At 43.0% G+C, this 15,139-nt stretch overlaps 2 protein-coding genes across 3 annotated transcripts; both read left to right on the forward strand.

Moving 5' to 3' along the window:
- The first annotated feature begins 1,543 nt into the window (after positions 1-1,543).
- On the forward strand, positions 1,544-5,099 carry LOC113587635 (TLC domain-containing protein 1-like). The gene is made up of 4 exons (XM_027026395.2): positions 1,544-2,107; positions 2,706-2,788; positions 3,171-3,253; positions 3,607-5,099. Exons 1-4 carry the CDS (start codon positions 1,899-1,901, stop codon positions 4,009-4,011), a joined length of 780 nt encoding a protein of 259 aa, XP_026882196.2. The 5' UTR covers positions 1,544-1,898; the 3' UTR covers positions 4,012-5,099.
- Positions 5,100-6,463: 1,364 nt separating this feature from the next.
- On the forward strand, positions 6,464-14,695 carry rab34a (RAB34, member RAS oncogene family a). 2 transcript variants are annotated; one of them, XM_035534077.1, is made up of 11 exons: positions 6,464-6,643; positions 7,065-7,161; positions 7,956-8,047; positions 9,217-9,285; positions 9,415-9,516; positions 9,833-9,897; positions 11,587-11,638; positions 12,396-12,477; positions 12,713-12,803; positions 13,610-13,717; positions 14,059-14,695. In XM_035534077.1, exons 2-11 carry the CDS (start codon positions 7,108-7,110, stop codon positions 14,124-14,126), a joined length of 783 nt encoding a protein of 260 aa, XP_035389970.1. In that variant the 5' UTR covers positions 6,464-6,643; positions 7,065-7,107; the 3' UTR covers positions 14,127-14,695. The 2 variants fall into 2 exon arrangements, with proteins under 2 accessions (XP_035389970.1, XP_035389971.1); XM_035534078.1 differs by having other exon boundaries at positions 9,220-9,285.
- The last annotated feature ends 444 nt before the right edge of the window (positions 14,696-15,139 follow it).

Genomic DNA, 15,139 nt, shown 5'->3' on the forward strand with positions numbered 1-15,139 from the left:
AGCCTGTGTTTGTATCCAAATTCATACACAGCCTGTGGTTGTATCCACAGACTCATACACAGCCTGTGGTTGTATCCAGACTCATACATAGCCTGTGTTTGTATCCACAGACTCATACACAGCCTGTGGTTGTATCCAGACTCATACATAGCCTGTTTTTGTATCCACAGACTCATACACAGCCTGTGGTTGTATCCACAGACTCATACACAGCCTGTGTCTTTATAAATGACTCAAATCTGTCAAATTGCATCTGACAGTTCAAAACAAATAATCAGCTCAATTAATTGAATCAAACCTTTTAGTGATTTAGTGACTTTCTAAAATGAAATTTTGTTGAGTTTGTGTTGAGTGTTGGGGGAGTGTTGAGTCTGTTGTGTGTGTTGAGTGTGTTGTGTATGTTGAGTGTGGGGAGAGCCTGTGCAAACCTGCCCCTCACTGCAGGTCCAGATTTGGAAAGAAGGAAACAATCAAAACAAAGAAGAAATGAGTATAGGATTCCCTTAAATTACACACACACACACACACACACACACACACACACACACACACACACACACACACACACACACACACATATACGCACACATATACACACACACACACACATATACACACACACACACACACACACACACACATATACACACACACACACATACACACACACACATATACACACACACACACACACACACATATACACACACACACACACACACACACACACACACACACACACACACACACACACACACACACCACACACAGATTCAAGATCTCTCTGTCTCTTTAATAACTGGGTGTTAGAATCACATTAACATGACAAAAGCATGCTAAGCCCAGTTCCTGCCCATCTATCCAGCACCCAAGTGACAAACGTCCTCTGTCCTAATCAGGAAAAGATAAACGGGCAATTGAGTGTCCTGGAAGGGTCTCGTGATGCAGGAGTTTCACCACAGGACACACACACACAACACATTGTTTGGTGAGAACAACTGGCCATTTTGTCTGGTGGTTTCACGGCTTGGTAAGAGTGTAGATTTCTGGCTCAGATGTTCTGTTGTGTATTAAATAATCTGTTGATGCTCCTCCCTGCTCTGGCATTCTGAGGCAGGACACTGGCCACACCCCTCCCCTCCCCTCTCCTCTCCTCTCCCCTCCGCTTCCCCTCCTTCCCCTCCTCCCTCCTCTCCTCCCTCCCCCTCTCCCTTCTCTCCTCTCCCTCCTCCCCTCCTCCCCTCTCCCCTCCCCCTCTCCTCTCTCTCCTCTCCCCCTCCCTTCCACTCCTCCCCTCCTCTCCTCTCCTCCCCCCTCTCCTCTTCTCTCCTCTCCCCCTCCCTCCCCCCTCCTCCCCTCCTCTCCCCTCCCCCCTCTCCTCTTCTCTCCTCTCCCCCTCCCTTCCCCTCCTCCTTTCCTCTCCCCTCCTCCCCTCTCCTCTTCTCTCCTCTCCCCCTCCCTTCCACTCCTCCCCTCCTCTCCTCTCCTCCCCTCTGCTTTCCTCCTCTCCTCCCCTCCTCTCCTCTCCTCTCTTCTCCTCTCCTCTCCTCCAACAAAACAACTATGCATCAGTTAAGAGGGGGATAACAAAGAATGCTTGGAATTCTGAAGGGCCAGTTCAGAGAGCAAGACTCTCCCGTCGCCGGGGGAAACAGCGGAGGGCGGTAGCTGTTGAGGAGGCCTCGCCATGAACCAGCAGTGGCAGCGACAGCAACAGCCCACAGGGCAGGGGGCGGAGCAGCAGGGCTCCGCCCACTAGAGCTCCTGCAAACCTACACAAGCAAACCAACCATGATACAGAAGAGGCAGGCAGGCTTAAGACCGTAAGAACATAAGGAGCAGACAGAGGGCGCCAGAGAGCCAAACCAGCCGAGGGGACGGAGGGAGGGAGGGAGAAGATGGAGGGAACATGGCTGCGTCTGCACAGCCACCCTGCCCTTTCTGTGGTTGCCTTCGCGCTCGTCTTCAGGGCTGTTCACCGCCTGCTGTATAGTCTCACGCCGCCGCCCAGAGTGGTGGAGCGCAACCCGCTTTGTGCCTGGAAGTGGAGGAACCTCTGCCTGTCTTTGGCCCACTCGCTGGTCACGGGCCCCTGGGCCGCCACCTGGTGGGTGAGACTGTCCTCTCGTGCATCTGATGATTTCATAAGTAAGGGCCTTGCTGTGCACAAGGAGTTTTAGGGACTGGTTTGGAATGAAGCAGGAAGATTTAAAGAGTATTCTGGGAATGTCATTCCACTCTTGGCTAAGAGAAAATTGCAAATACAGGCTTGCAAAACCAAAACCCAGCAGACTGTAGAAAATACATTTGCACATGGGTTAAACAAAGGAGAGCTATTTAAAACTATTTAAAACTAAAACTATTTAGAGCTATTTGACAGTGAAATACAATATTTCCACAAATGGTGAAAGCTGTTTTAACTTTTAGCATTCTGTAGCAGCCTACCTAAAACATAAACTGTAGCTGAATGCACTAAAACCATTTGAGCTGTGAAGGAAACACAGGGTGTCTTATAGTAACTGTAGTGTAGTTTTGGAAGGCAATTTTATTGCCATCATAAGTGCTCTGAGAACAGAGGAGAATACAAACACCCATAACTGAGCCATCCAGCTAAAGATAAAGAAATTACCAGCTACAATAAACAGACAAGACAAAAAATACAAGGAAGAGTCATATCATTAGGGTCATGGGTAATTGTCTTGCAGTGTGATCGTTTGTCCAGAGATGCTAAAGGACCTCCACTCCTATTCCACGCCAATCTCATACCTGCTCATCTGTGTCTCATCAGGTCAGTAACAAACCCTGTAACCACTCTGGTGCTACACTGGATGTGAACTGCTTATTGTCTTAACTGTGCATTATGTTTCTGAGAGATCCACTTGAAAAGAGAGAGAAACTGTGAAAGTGTGAACTGTGAAAGTTCCAGGTGAACTGTCTCCTGTATTATTAAACAGTTGGGTTTGCCAGATGAAGACAGCTAAAGTCCTGCTGTGGACAGAATTCAACACATTATGCATAACGTGCATTTATACCTGAGTCAACATACCGCACCTGCAAAAAGGTGACATTTACTGGTAGAAGAAGTAGGTACTCTGTCTGTAGGTATTCTGCCTGTAGGTATTCTGCCTGTAGCTATTCTGTGAACTGATCTTGGGTGCTTGTTCTCACAGGGTACTTTGTACAAGATACCGGTGATATTATATTTTCTGGACATGCCAAAGGATCATGGGAATTCCTGCTCCATCACTTCTTGGTGAGTTGCATTTAGTTTACAGCAGACAGTGAAATACCCATTTAAAAACATGATCATTTATAGTTAGAGAAAGGTTTTTAAACCTTACTGGTAGTTGACTGTTGGGGCGGTTGAGTGTTGGGGTAGTTGACTGTTGAGGTGGTTGAGTGTTGAGTCCTTATGCAGACAGCTGTAAGCCCAGTAGAAGTCAGTGTAAGACAGGACATGACTGAGGTCCCTAGTTGTCTGCCAGCATCTGAACAGGAAGGTCCTTTGATTTCAGACTTCCACAGACCTACACCAGCACTCAGATATGAGCATTACTGTCCTCAGCTGAGCACGCCGTTGCCTCAGCCCATGTCTGTAACCCACAGGTGCTGTGGTGTTTCCTGTATGCTCTCTACACGCGGCGATACGTGGGTGGAGCCGTCATCGCTCTGCTGGTGGAGATCAACAGCGTGACGCTACACACGCGTCTGCTCCTGAAGCTAGCGGAGGCGCGAGCTTCCACTGTCTACCGCATCAACAAGCTCCTCAACCTCCTCACCTACGTCACCTTCCGGCTGGGCACGCAGTTCTACCTCACCTGGTACCTCCTGTGGAACTACTCCTGGCTGGACCACGCTGCCTACTTCCTAGGCACAGTGCTCCTTATGGACATCATCATCCTCATTTACTTCTACAGGCTTCTGAGGGCCGATTTCTTCCCCAGTGGGTACGCCCGCCTTGAGAGGAACGCAACCAGCAGCAATGGCTTCTCCGACTTCCTCAAAGACTGAATGTTCCTGGAAGGTCTTGAGTGAACCTGAACTCAATGCCAGTGATGGCGTCTGCTTTGATGGTGGAGATGGTTTGGTGTAGCCCAGGTCACTGGTATAAGTGTTTATCGTGAGAAAGCCTCAAACTGCCTCTAACTGCCTCGAGCTGCCTCGAACTGCCTACGGTCGCCATTCTCGGCTCCAGCGCTGTGTGGTCACGTTTAATGTCTAATCTGTCGTGGTGAGCTGTGTTGCCAATGTCTTGGCTGTAAACAAATTGATAAATAATGTAGGATGAAATGTAGATGCCCCAGAAAAGCCTCTGTGTACCCCAGAGAACCTTCCCAATGACAGTTTTGATTCACTTCATGGATCAGGACCAGTTCCAAACTCTGCCTGCCTCTCTGCGGGTTGTAAAGATGGTTTTGCGTTCATGTTCAATTATGCCATGAAGTGAACGGATGAAATCACACAGCCAAAATTGTTCATTTTAACCATTTAAATGAATTCTGCCAAAGATTCAGTTACAGTATTGAACATTTAGCTTGAACTATCCAAACTGGGATAAATGAGTAGCCACTTGTTAACGCCACTTTGTTTATACAGTTATTAGGACTTAATATTAGTGTTTTAATATTAGTGTTTTGGCAAATATGTGGAGTGTTTAGAAATACTAATTAAATACTCATACAACCTAGTGAAGTGCAGCTGTTGTTTAAGGGCAGAACAAGTGATGTTCCTGACCCATCTACTAATCCTGGCGGTTAGATGATGAGCTGAAACAGGCGGGAAACCACCAAACTCTTCTGAGGACTGAGAATGAGGCTCTCAAAATGTTTTAATGCTTTAAAATGTTACCTTCACATACTCAGTAAAAGCACTGCACACTGGGCACTGACATTCTGACCACATCTGCATGACTGACAAGTATTGCATGAAATGTCAAGGACAAGATGTGGTCAAGACCGTTTACTTCACCAAAACAAAAACACTGTGTGTAATACTGTATATGTGTAAACAGAAGATCACCTGAACTTTTGTTTTTTATGCCATGTTTCCATTAATGCCTTTTTAATGCCATTAATAAAATTTACTTTATATATGATGAACATCTTATTGATATAGATACTTAATAAATAATTTGTTTTTTTAATTATAGCAACAACAAAATTATTTAAATCTTTTAATTTTCCAGTTTTACCCAAAGATTGTAAGGGACATTCATTCATATGCTTACAGTAGCTCTGATCCTATTGTTTATAAGTTCATAAGAATCATGTTATAATAATTATCTTACAGTTGATTATTGTCATGCAGCCATACCAAAGAGAGTTTGTCTAATCACTGTTTTTTGAGGTGACAGAGTTTATATATATATATATATATATATATATATATATATATATATACACACACACACACACACACACACACACACACACACAACACACATATATATATATATATATATATATATATATATATATATATATATATATATATATATATATATAAAATCTGAAGAAGATTCTAGGTGAGTAACTGCAGTGTACTGTAGTAAGAGATGTAGAGATATTCAGAATCATACACAGACAGAAAAACAATGTTTCAGACAGAGGTCCTTCATCAGCAAAGTGCTTGTATCGAATCTGACCTTCTTCTAACATTATTGTTAACATAAAAAACCAACCAAACCCACATATAAAATAGACAACTGAAATGCCTGTGGATGAATGTTGTTCCAAGCCAAAGAATTCTGGTTAAGTCACATGATTTCCAGTAAATGGCACATGTTGATTGATCTGTGGTTCCTCTGCATGTCTGCGATATTGATGATTTTACTGAAAGGTTTTGCAATTTATAATTTGTCAAAGCTATCTTTTATCAGATTTAAACACTAATATCTTTATCTTAGTCATTTTTTTAAAAATCAAAGAATGTAATTCAGTCTACTCTTATTAGAGCTGTCCCATGTCCAATAGCCTACTAGCTGACTGAAGCTAAAATTGTCAACCCTGTTACAATGAACCCTGTCACCTCAGAAAATGAAATGAAACCTTGTGAAATCTCTCTCTCTCTCTTTCTCTTTCTCGCTCTCTCTCCCTCCCTCCCTCCCTCTCTCTCTATCTCTCTCTCTCTCTCTCTCTCTCTCTCTCTCTCTCTCTCTATATATATATATATATATATATATATATATATATATATATATATAATCAATTTTAGTTTTAATTTATATATCAGAACTAAAAAGAAACTGAAAATCATCCAAACAACTGAAACCAAACTATGGTTCGAAGAAAAGTGAATTAATATAGAAATAAAAACTACAAAACTGATACAAACGAAACAAACTATAATGATTTTAATAATGGATTTTTGTAGCTACGTGGAAGTCCTACAGTAACATTACTGGCTGGTTGAGGGGACCAGCGCTAGGGGGCAGTAAGGAGCCGTCTTCCAGCTCCTTCTTTTCTCCATTTTTCGGGGAGTAGGAAAACTCTAGACTGAGGTTGGCAACCGCAGCACTTCCGCAGGCTGGAGTCTGGAAAACTTTTCCCTTTAATCAGTGCGGTGAATCTCGCGTTCTGAGAAGAAACTGAGCCCTGACGGCACACGCTGCCGAAGCGTCTTCAGACGAAGCGTCGCGCCGCAGGTACGTGCACACGCGAGTGTTACTACAGTTACAAGCTGTCCGCGAGCTCCCGTTACAGGGCTGCTCGTGTCGTTCCAGGCCTTTAGTAGCTGGACGAAGCTCGCGGCATGTGCCTGGCCTTGCTGGATGTGTAGATGTTTGTACTGTAAAGAGCTCCTAAAGGACCCCAAACCAGCCAAAGTGCGCCTTTACGCCAGACCCAGGACGCACTACAGCGCGGGCGACTGGGTTAGCATGCAAACCAGCAGTTTCACGCGAACCGATTAACACGCCGTCGCCATGGTAGCGCACGTGTGACAACAGTGAACCCTCGTCCTTGAGCTGGAGTTGGTCGCGGTCTGGACATCTGTGTGTGCTGGCCGGCAGTGTTATATATATGTAGCTTACTCGCTTTATTCGTGTTTGAACTGCATGTCCAAAGGCCAGAGACTGGGCTCGTGCTTTGTTCCCACTTCGGCGTGGCCATGAGCGTGCTGCCCCCTGTCCGTAAAGACCGCGTCATCGCGCACCTTCCCCAGGTAACCTCAGCATGTTCATCACGAGGTTGTGGATGTTCATCTAAACAGTTTATGAAACACTTCCGCTTTCATAGTGCTGAGGAAGATGTTCTCTGGGAAAACACTATATACCTATTTTGGAAATGATGTTTAGCTACATTTGTGTCATGTATAATACTCCACTTGACATTTACATTTACAGCATTTAGCAGACGCTCTTATCCAGAGCAACTTACAAAAGTGCTTTGTCATTTACTCATAGAATATATCCTAGTACAGTACAGTAGGTTACAGTCCAATATACCAATGAACTAGAATACTGTAGAGGTACAGGGATCGCTGCTGATGACTAGAAGTGCAAAAGACATATAAGCTCTGTAACAGACATCAGTCAGTGTAATAAACAATAAGTACTAGAGTTAGTCAACATAAGAGCAGGGTGAGTCATCATTTAAATATTCCACCAATAGACTGCAAGGGACTCTGCTGTCTGGACAGCCAGTGAAGTTCATTCCACCGTCTGGTAGCAGGATGGAAAATAGAACCCTTGGCATCCCAGTTTTTAGCTTTGTTGAAGCTCAGTTCAGGCATCACAAAATGCATATGTGTACAATCCTTAAACACATTTTACCAGGTACCTGTTTCAAAATAAAAGTACTTTACATCAATTTACCTGGTACCTTAACTGTTTCAAAATAAAAGTACTTCAATTTTGTGCACTCTCAACAGACATGCCTCTTTTGTCTCTTGCCTTTCCTAATGACCTCTATCTTTCCTGTGCTTCTGTGCTAACTCTCCATTTCTTTGTGCTCTAGTGTTTTAATAGAGCTGCTGCTTTACACACAGCCAGTGACTTCCATGCCAAGGTGAGAACAGCCTGCCAAGAGCAGAGGACTGGCACAGTGGGGTGAGTTTCTCATGTTTACAGCAGTGTCTCTCAGTACAGTGGGCACTGGTACAGTGGGGTGTGGTAGAGAGGTCTGGTAGTGGGACCTGATACACTGGGGTGAGGTTCAGGGGGTGTGGTACAGTGGGGTGTGGTAGATTGAGGTCTGGTAGAGTGGGGTCAGTGGGATCTGATACAGTGGGGTGTGGTACAGTGGGCACTGGTACAGTGGGGTGTGGTAGATTGAGGTCTGGTAGAGTGGGGTCAGTGGGATCTGATACAGTGGGGTGAGGTTCAGTGGGGTGTGGTACAGTGGGGTGTGGTAGATTGAGGTCTGGTAGAGTGGGGTCAGTGGATCTGATACAGTGGGGTGTGGTACAGTGGGCACTGTACAGTGGGGTGTGGTAGAGAGGTCTGGTAGTGGGACCTGATACAGTGGGGTGAGGTTCAGTGGGGTGTGGTACAGTGGGGTGGGTAGATTGACGGTCTGGTAGAGTGGGGTCAGTGGGATCTGATACAGTGGGTGTGGTACAGTGGGCACTGGTACAGTGGGTGTGGTAGAGAGGTCTGTAGTGGGACCTGATACACTGGGGTGAGGGTTCAGGGGGTGTGGTACAGTGGGGTGTGGTAGATTGAGGTCTGGTAGAGTGGGGTCAGTGGGATCTGATACAGTGGGGTGTGGTACAGTGGGCACTGGTACAGTGGGGTGTGGTAGAGAGGTCTGGTAGTGGGACCTGATACAGTGGGGTGAGGTTCAGGGGGGTGTGGTACAGTGGGGTGTGGTAGATTGAGGTCTGGTAGAGTGGGGTCAGTGGGATCTGATACAGTGGGGGTGAGGTACAGTGTGGTACTGTCCACAGTGTCTTCCAGTGCTTTTCCAGTTCTAGTGATCCAGTGCACTGCACTTTTGTTTTCTTTGTTTGCTGGTCCAAGTTCATTGTGTAATTATGAAGTCATTATTATTCATGAATTATTATGTAAGTGTTTATTTGCTGGGGAAGAGAGAACACAACTCTGTAAGCTGCACAGGGCGCCCAGGCCGGGGTCTGAACGCTGTCGCCAGCACGCTCTTCTAATGTGCAATTGGACGTGTTTTCTTAACATGGTTCTTCTGGATAGTTCAGTGCTTGATAGAATGTTGTAGTTAGCTCTCCCCTCACTCTCTTTCTGTCCTCTTGTTTTTTGTCCAGTAGATTTAAAATCTCCAAAGTTATTGTAGTTGGTGACCTGGCAGTGGGGAAAACCTGTTTGATTAATAGGTAAGGGATTTACGGAGTGAAGTTTGATTAATCTTTACCCACAATGAGTCAGACTTGCTGAGCGAAATCCTTCTTCTCAGTGGTTTCAAAGCCAATTCAGTTTCTTACACATTTCTTTCTTTCTGTTAGATTTTGTAAAGATGTCTTTGACAAAAATTACAAAGCCACCATTGGAGTGGACTTTGAGATGGAAAGATTTGAAGTGCTGGGAGTCCCCTTTAGCCTCCAGCTGTAAGTATCAGCTAGTGTGTGTGTGTATGTGTGTGTGAGTGTGTGCGAGTGTGCGTGTGTGCGAGTGTGCGTGTGTGCGAGTGTGCGTGTGTGCGAGTGTGCGTGTGTGCGAGTGCGCGTGTGTGCGAGTGCGTGTGTGTGCGAGTGCGTGTGTGTGTGCGAGTGCGTGTTTGTGTGTGTGTGAGTGTGTGTATGTTTGTGTGTGTGTGAGTGTGTGTGTGAGTATGTGTGTGTGAGTGTGTGTGTGTGTCACATTCCCGCATCTTATAAAGCCCTTGAACTATTACTTGACCAGGTGTGTTCCTTCTTTCTGTAGATGGGACACTGCGGGTCAGGAGAGGTTCAAGTGCATCGCATCCACGTACTACCGAGGAGCACAGGGTTAGTGTGTGTGTGTGTGTGTCTGTGTGGCTACAGGACAACAGTCACATACTACTGACGGACACAGGGAAGTGATTGTATTCAGTTAGAAATGATACAATCACTTATAATCAATTACAATAATATCTAATAAAGTGTGCAGTGTGTTTTATCCAGTACAGCGTGCACTCATATCCTCAGTGTACAGGCTCCAAGTGTGCTCCCTGCCTGGCCAGCGTGTGGCAGACAGGAGCAGGCTTGAGTATGAGAGGAGTAGGGAGGAATGGGGGTAGGAGTAGCGGATAAGTACTGGAGGAGTAGCAGAGGAGTACTGGAGAGTACTGGAGGAGTAGCGGAGGAGTACTGGAGGAGTAGCAGAGGAGTACTGGAGAAGTAGCAGAGGAGTAGCAGAGGAGTACTTGGAGGAGTAGGGGTTACGGGGAAGAATCAGGCAGGTGCTCGCCAACAAATATAAACTATGAATCCTTAGATGAATGAGGGCAGTTCAAACTCGTCACATTACAAGCAGAGGTCAAAGCCAAGACAAAATGAAAAACCCAGGGGGACATCCAGAGAATCACCAGAGTCCAATAATAGGAGTCCCCAAACAGGTCAAACCCTGAGAAACACAGGCAAAATTCAAAAGGGCAAATCCAAAACCCACAGCAAAGAGTGGATCAGGTCAGATTCCATCCGGAACAGGCACGGGAACCCCAGTCACCTAGGAAATACTTCACAAAGAAGCCACGGGACACACGGATAGAAATACACCAGGTGAAATTGAAAAACGAGTGCAAACGTTCAGTACTCGGGGGATGGTGATTTAGGAAGCAGGAGCTGATTGGTGGATACAGTGGTGTGTTCTCCACCTTGTCGAGCCAGGGGATGCTGGAAATGGAGTTTGGAGCTGCAGAACCAGGAGGCATCATGACAGGGGCTAAGAAGAATGTCATCTGTTACTAATGTTAACCCTCCCACTTCTAACACCATCCAAATTTAAAAGTACTTGTACCAAATAACAGTCGAATCACTGAGAAGTCAGACATGTTTACACACACTGGTTCTGCAGCTCCAAACTCCATTTCCCAACGTCCCCTGGCTCGAGAGGTGGAGAACACACCACCTGTTTCCACTAATCAGCTCCTGCTTCCTAAATCACCATCCCCAGAGTACTGAACGTTTGCACCCATTTTCAATTTCACATGGTGTATTTCTATCCCTGTGTCCCGTGGCTTCTTTGTGAAGTATTTCCGAGGTGAGTGGGGTTCCCCGTGCCTGTTCCAGCTGGGATCTGACCTGATCTGCTCTCTGCTGTGGGTTTTGGATTTGCCCTTTTGAACTTTGCTTGTGTTTCTTAGGGTTTGAGCTGTTTGAGGACTCTGATTTTTGGACTCTAATACTAACAGGATATGAGTTTATAACTACACTTCTCACAGTAACAGGATATGCGTTTATAACTACACTACTCAGACTAACAGGATATGAGTTCATCTACTGGGGTTGTAACACTGTGGTTTAATAATGTTATTATCTTCTTCCTGATTGATATCGTCACAGTAATTTGCTTTATTTACTTGGGTTCTGTGATGTTTGGCCTCAGTTGTACTTTTCATCACTATGGCAACAGTGCCATCCTCTCAACATTCATAATGTTTTCATCACTATGGCAACAGTGCCATCGCTCTCTCAACATTCATATCTGTTTTTCAGCCATAATAATCGTTTTTGATTTGAATGACGTGGCCTCACTTCAACATACCAGGTATGTCACATCACTTAAATAAATTCATTAATACCTAAAAGACATTTAAAAGTACTGGAGCACACATACGTCTTTAAAATATATTAAAGTATTTCATGGAACATGTCTTTAATATTAAAGTATTTCATGGAGCATGTCTTTAATATATTTTAAAGCATTTCATGGAACATGTCTTTAATATATATTAAAGTATTTCATTGAACATGTCTTTACTATTAAAGTATTTCATTGAACGTATTTAATGTATTTTGAAGCATTTCATGGAACATGTCTTTAATATATTTTAAAGTATTTCATTGAACATGTCTTTAATATTAAAGTATTTCATGGAACATGTATTTAATATATTTTAAAGCATTTCATGGAACATGTCTTTAATATATATTGAAGTATTTCATGGAACATGTCTTTAATATTAAAGTATTTCATTGAACATGTATTTAATGTATTTTGAAGCATTTCATGGAACATGTATTTAATAGACTTTAAAGCATTTCATGGAAAATGTATTTAATATATTTTAAAGTATTTCATGGAACATGTATTTAATATATTTTAAAGCATTTCATGGAACATGTATTTAATATATTTTAAAGCATTTCATGGAACATGTCTTTAATATTAAAGTATTTTATTGAACATGTATTTAATATATTTTAAAGTATTTCATGGAACATGTTTTTAATATTAAAGTATTTCATTGAACATGTATTTAATATATTTTAAAGTATTTCATGGAACATGTTGTCTTTTCCAGGCAGTGGCTGGAGGATGCTCTGAGAGAGAATGACGCTACCAGTGTGCAACTCTTCCTCGTTGGCACAAAGAAAGATATGAGTGTGAGTGTGTGTTGTATGAGACTACTCGACCTTTTCTTAACTTCTTATAAATGTTTAAAAATGACAACTTAGAGTAATAACTGCAGACCTTAGTTGCACTTTTAAGTAAAAAGCAAATGTACAGTATATATTTATATTTAACCCTATATATAATATTTCTATTTTGAGATTTAATATGTGACTGCAATAATCACATCTGTTCTGTTCACATCAGCCTTTTCTATCTGTTCCTCAGTCCCCAGCTCAGTATTCCCTCATCGAACAGGACGCCATCAAAGTAGCTGGAGACATCAAAGCAGAGTACTGGGCTGTGTCCGCTTTGACTGGTGAGTCTCTCTGCGTGAGTCTCTCTCCGCTTTGACTGGTGAGTCTCTACGTGAGTCTCTCTCCGCTTTGACTGGTGAGTCTCTCTCCGCTTTGACTGGTGAGTCTCTCTCCGCTTTGACTGGTGAGTCTCTCTCCGCTTTGACTGGTGAGTCTCTCTCCGCTTTGACTGGTGAGTCTCTCTCTTCTTTACTGGTGAGTCTCTCTCTGCTTTGAGTGCTGAGTCTCTCTCCGCTTTGTCTGGTGAGTCTCTCTCCGCATTGACTGGTGAGTCTCTCTGTGTGAGTCTCTCTCCGTGAGTTTCTTTCCGCTTTGTCTGGTGAGTCTCTCTGCATGAGTCTCTCTCTGCTTTGTCAGGTGAGTCTCTCTTCTTTACTGGTGAGTCTCCAAGGGCCAAACACAAATTAACTTTATGACTATTACAATTAATGATAATAACAACAAATTGGTCAGAAAATTAACAAAAGCTAAAAAAAACTGCCCTCCTGAGACATGTGACACCATTTGCTCACCACTGCTCACTACTGCTCACCACTGTGGTGAGGGGGGGCAGGGAATTCTTCCTGTAAACAAAGAGAAAATAATGAAAAGATTTAAATATTTGATAGAAAATTCAAACTATCATGTGTCTGGTGTTCAAAATATTCCAGTTATTTGCCGTTGAGTATTATTCAGTTTTGGGTTTAGGCTTTATGCTCAGGAGACACCTTCCTTCAGTTGTCCCTGAGAAAATCTGCTCAGTGATGTTTTGCATTTAAATGTTTTGCCGATCATGCTAAGATAATCTGAACCGTGCTGGTGCCTCTAGGGGAGAACGTGAGAGAATTTTTCTTCCGTGTGGCTTGTTTGACGTTCGAGGCCAACGTGCTGGCAGAGCTGGAGAAAAGTGGCTCCAGACGCATCGGGGACGTTGTCAGTGAGTAACGCTACCTCAGCCCGTCAGTTCAGTGACCAAATGGATTGTAGTCCCCGAAGGCTTTAATAAAGCAATATTCAGTCACTCTGATATTTACACTACTGCTACTCATCACACCTGCTGCCAAATTGATTATTATGATATACACTTCTGCAAATCTGGTCTGGACTGATAGCTTTATCTGGTCCTATATAGTTATAACATCAATGCTGAGTTTCATTGTAGATTCAGGGAGAGTTCTTATATTTTAGATAAGTTATTATGCTGTTATATTTTTGAGATCCTCAGAGATGACATAATTGCTCCTAATTTCTCCTAATCATTTAACATTTTTTTCACAGAAATCAACAGCAACACAAGTAACTTGTACACAACTTCTAAGAAGAAGCAGCCAAACTGTTGTCAGTAAAGGGAGGAATTATTTTAAAAATAACAGGATACATTTGCACTGAAACAATGATGGTACCAAAGCAAACCTATAAGGGAAAATCCAATATACCTGAAACTGAACCAACCAGCATCACATAAGTAATAAATTGTGAACCTTGTGATTGGTTCTCTGCAGGACAGGGTGGAGCTAGTCAGCTGGGGAGGGGGTGGGACAATCGTGAGATCTCCATGGCGCTGAATGCTTTAGTGCCCTATAATGCTGCTGTATCTCTTACAGTGTCTCAGTGTTATTGATTATGGCACTGGTGTGGGATAATACCAATGTCTGTTTACTTTTGCATGTTTTTTAGTTTACAGGGAGCAATGTTCAAGTATCAAAAAGTGACGGGCACTGCATTTAATGATAATAGTATTAAATAGTCATACACAGTTTTTATACAGTTTATTAGTGATTTTATTACCATAAATGAGAAAAATAATAATCAATATGCAAATTGTTGTCTGTGCTTTTTGACTAATTAAACCATGTTTATATTGTGCATTCTTTAATAACGAAAAACATTGTTAAAATTAAAAGTCTCTAACATTGCCTTTCATTTGTCAAATTTCCTTTTGGCACAGCTTCCGCTTCTATTTCTATATCCTATTTTCCATGCTGCCAGCTAGAAAATATAATAAAATTCTGAGTTTTAAAATGTTTGTTTGCTAAAAGTATCTTGTGATTAAAAAACCTCTTAATTCAAACCATACCCTTGAAGATGTGAGGTTACTGAGCTGTATGATTAGACTACAGAAGAGTCTTCCAGACGTGTGTGCCCTTGGATGTCCAGTGTGACATACTGGTGCTGTTTGAGAAATAACCTCTCCGTCTTCACACCTACAAGACTGACAGAAATGCTGGAATTGCTTATAAACTATTCTGTTAAACATGGCAATTTAAAGTAAATTATAAATATATAGGTTAGTGACCTCAAGTAAAATCACCTTTTAAATATTTTGAATAATACAAGACAACATATTTTTAGTGTTAAT

Source organism: Electrophorus electricus, chromosome 15 (assembly GCF_013358815.1).
Source record: "Electrophorus electricus isolate fEleEle1 chromosome 15, fEleEle1.pri, whole genome shotgun sequence".
In the NCBI taxonomy this organism is placed as follows: domain Eukaryota; kingdom Metazoa; phylum Chordata; class Actinopteri; order Gymnotiformes; family Gymnotidae; genus Electrophorus; species Electrophorus electricus.